This window comes from Mesoplodon bidens (assembly GCF_964165515.1).
Source record: "Mesoplodon bidens genome assembly, chromosome: 4".
Classification (NCBI taxonomy): Eukaryota; Metazoa; Chordata; class Mammalia; order Artiodactyla; family Ziphiidae; genus Mesoplodon; species Mesoplodon bidens.
In genome coordinates, this window is record NC_138160.1 from 83,918,598 (window position 1) to 83,923,038 (window position 4,441).

Genomic DNA, 4,441 nt, shown 5'->3' on the forward strand with positions numbered 1-4,441 from the left:
TAGGTATTCAAACAGGCCAGTTTCCAAATTAAATAGGGCTGAAAAACAAACTCATGGTGAGAAAAAGTACCTCTTATATAAGAAAATTTAAACTGTGACTTTATTTTACTATTCCATTTTTTTAACATATTTATTGGAGCATAATTGCTTTACAATTGTGTGTTAGTTTCTGCTTTATAACAAAGTGAATCAGCTATACATATACATATATCCCCATATCTCCTCCCTCTTGCATCTCCCTCCCATCATTTTAAAACATATTCCAAAAATAACTATTTCAACACTCAGTATCATTATATATAGGTATATGAGAGTGGATACATGTGTATGTATGGCTGAGTCACTTTGCTGTGCACCTGAAACTATCACATTCTTAATCAGCTATACTCCAATATAAGATAAAATGGTTAAAAAATTATTATAGGTATATGAACTTTTTTTTTTGATGGAGAAATCAGGGCATTTTACTGATTATGGCAATGTACACGACTTCATGCTTAGGTAACGCGGTCGCGATAAGGCCCTAGCCCAGGCCTTATGCTTCTCCTCGGGATCCCTGGGGGCAAACTTCTCCTGCAGTTTCTTCCACACGCCTTTATTAATCTCCTTAAACTCTTCCAAGGTATCTGTGGACACGACCAGTTTGTATTCTTCCAGGGACAGGCCACTGAAGCTTGTGTCTCTGGGGTGAGGGTACTTGTGTTTGTAGTAGTTTGAATGGAGAGGTACTAAGCTCTCGTACATCTGATCACAGGCCTCAGGCTCTGCAATCTGGGTGTTCTCTCCCTCCCAAAAGGCGTGAGCTACCCACTCCCACTGATAAGCACCCAAGTCCCGGCCTCGTTTGGTCTCGTCCACTGGCCATTCCTCACAGAGTTGGAGAAAATTCTGGTAGTGGCTGCCCGCCATTTTGGGGCCTGAACTTTATTTTTTAAAGTGCTTTCAAGTCAATTTATCAATTCCCCAGAGATATAGGACACATTTAATTAACAGATATATTTTATAAATTATGGCACAGAAGAATGTGAAAATACTGAAGAAAGGAGAGACAGAGTCAGAAAGCTGGATTGGAGCAGATGAAAGAACGGATTTTGTTTTGGAACCACCAGGGATCTCTTCCAGATACCCAGTATCCTTTCGTGGATATCTGGCAGTTCTCAGCCATACTAAAATCTACCATCTTCAGTTACTATTCTTTTCTAGGGTATGACAGTTGATAAAGCTATTAAAAAGTCAGATTTAGAGTGGACCACAACAATGAATTTTAACTCATAATTCTGCTAAAAAGTCTCCAAACCATCCACATTTTTCTTAAATTTGTAGTTATATTATTTCTATATATTAAACCATTCATAATTTGCAGATATAGAGAGTCTATACCAAAAACTCAGCAAAGTTTTTGGGTGAAATAGATTGTAGTGAGCCGTCACATCAAAGTCAGTTTTACATTTAGATTTAAATTGGCTTGAGAAATAGATATGCCAGTTATTATGGGGAGCGTCAAAAAGTATATGCTAAGGTTTCATTGAACAATATAAACCTTTTCCCCACATACTGAAAAATTTCTGATACATAAAATGATTTTAAGATTGTAAAAATATATGTTTTCACTTGATCAATTTTAAGTACATAGCTTTATGAACATTTTTAAATAGGCATTTAAAAATGAACATTTTTAATTTTCCTCTTAGTATATTTATCAAAATATTTTTATTTTGGCTTTGTTTTAATTAATATTTGCTTCTTAAGTAAATAAAATACCATTTGATGTGTTCACTTTCAAAATGTTGAACAGACAATAATGTTTTTTTTTTAATTAAACAACTTAAAACTCCCTCCTACAACTATATTTATCTTTCATCCATTCTTTCTAAATGATGTGTAATTCTCCTTCCTGTGCATTTATTTCATGTCATCTATCCACTCTCCATGTGACAGACACTTAATCTGAATCCAGTTTACCAGCTGAGCTGATAGTAGGGTGAGGCAAGTGAGGCAGATGGGGCACAACACTTAAGGAGGCACTTACTTTCAGGGTGAGGGTGCTATCCTGTACTCATGTTTTACATGACCTTTAGAGTGAGTGCCTCCTTAAAATCTGCACCCGAGTTGTCTCACTTACTTCAACTTAGTCCTCAACCAAGAACAAACACAATATTTCTTAGTCCACAACCAAGAACAACCCTTTACATGTCCCTTTCTGACTTTATATGAGGATAGATTTGGATTATATACCTGGTAAAAGAACAGATTTATCACAGGGTATGTGTCTACAAACTGACTCACTGGTATTAGATTACTTTCCAAATGTCCACAACAATCTACACTCCATTAGATGTGCGTGAAGGTTCCTATTACATTATTGCGTTCATAATATTATTTAGTGCGCTAATGGCTCTAAAGTGATATTCTTGCTTTAATTTACATATTTATGATCACTAATGATTCTATGACTTCCCCTTAGGCATGCTTGGTAGCTTTTTGGTTTTAATTTTTTGAAAATTCCCTCTCATATCTTTCACACTTAATTGTATCAGAATTGTTCTTTACAGAAGAATTTCTCATACTCTAGGTATTGATTCTTGGTTGATTTTAAGTGTCAGAAATATATGCCCCCAATTTATTATCTGTTTATTAACTTGATACATGGTGCCTCTCATTAAAATTTTTCTTGATGTAGTCAGATTTATTAATTTTCTTTCTTTTGGTTTGTACTTTTACATTTTTGTTTAAGAAGTTCTACTACCCTCGATAGTCTTCTAGATTTTCTTCTATTAACTTTATACTTTTACCTTTCAACTTCAGGTCTTTCATCTATCTAGAGGCCACCATCATATGTGGTGTTAGCTAATGTGAATGAATGGATTCTGATCACTCCTATTCTATTTTCTCCCGATGATAGAATTACATATCAAAGAGGCTATAAGAACTGCCTCTAGAGGAGGACTATACATCTCTACCCCCATTGACTCTGGTGTTGCTCACATGAGTAAAGCAATATGGGCAGATATGAAATGGTGAAATGTCAAGCAGAGATTTTGAAAGGCATCAGGTATTTCCATTGGCTCCTCTTGCCTTCCTGCTATCCACCATGAAAGGAGCACACCCCCAATGACTGCAATGCCTTTCACCTCTGTTTCAGAATGAGAGATACATGGAACAACCCCAAATCCATGCCTGGCTGATCTCAGCCAACCCACAGATTATCTAGTCCATGGGCAAGAAATATGTGTGCTACAATGAAATCTAACTAACAGATACACGAATCCCTTTTTACTTTCCTTCATGTAGACAGCCATTTTTCTGTCAAGATGACATGAAAAAGTGTAATAATTTAAAAGGTTTCCAAAAGATCTAAATAGCTATCTTATATAAAAGGATATAAAACTCCTCTATTCATATTAAAGAACAATTTCCCAGGTGTCAAACTAATCTTGAGCATCTTAAGAGGAAGTGGAGTTTACATTCACTACTAAAGCACACTGCTACATTTTTCTAACAGGAGGGTACTTTGAGGATGTCAAATACACGCATAGTTCTCAACAAAGTGTACAACTAGGGTGTTGAAATCATAACTGTGCAATGTGTACTTTGGAGGTTCATCTAAAAAAACTGAAGTTAGACTCACTGACAAATTTAAGTTGATTCTTTAGAGTGACAAATAATCTCTCTAATTATAGGACCTATCTGTGTCTAGTCATTTTTCCTGAATATTGTCCCCAAACTTCCACCAATATAGGTGGCCAAACCGTGATTGATGGCCACAACTTTGACACTTAGAAGTGCTTTATTCACTACTCAGCTTCTTTATTATTTTAGTTATTTACTTTACTCAGTGATTTGGGCTCCCCTATTTATTAGTCTTAGAAACATACACAGGTACTATTGTAGTCTATTGAGGGAGGTGATATTATAAAATAACTCCACAGACAATTTTTATCTTTCTTCTCTTTCTTGTATATCTTACTTTTTTCCACCTTTTTTCCCTTATCTTCTAAAACTCTATTTTCTTAGCTATTTAGGTCATAGCTCTGAAAATTAATTACTGCTTATATAAGATACTGCACAGATAAAAAGACACCTAAGTGAAAATGATTCTGTTGCTCTCATCCTAAACCATACCCCACAGGGAGTCAAAAAATTATAATAAGTATCTAATATGTTTTCCATCATATTTGCATAATATATCTTAATTTCATTTTAATAAAGATCATTATCAATGAAGGAAGAATAATTGTATTACATCTCCCAATAGGCCCATAGAATACTATCATAATAATAATGATACATATCATTTAATGGGCAGTATGTGCCAGGATACTATACTAAATGTAGCTGTCATGATCAGGTAAGTTCTGCTGTAGTAACAAACAAGTCCTGGAATATCAGGGGCTTACTACTATAAAAATTTACTTCTCATTTAGGAAAAATTCAATGCAGC

General features: G+C 35.0%; 1 protein-coding gene across 1 annotated transcript; it reads right to left on the bottom strand.

Annotated features, from left to right (window-relative positions):
- Positions 1-471: 471 nt before the first annotated feature.
- Positions 472-909, bottom strand: LOC308616333 (ubiquinol-cytochrome c reductase complex assembly factor 2-like; the record flags this gene model as incomplete). The annotated part of the gene is made up of 1 exon (XM_081232599.1): positions 472-909. One exon carries the CDS (start codon positions 907-909, stop codon positions 472-474), a length of 438 nt encoding a protein of 145 aa, XP_081088725.1.
- Between the last annotated feature and the right edge of the window lie 3,532 nt (positions 910-4,441).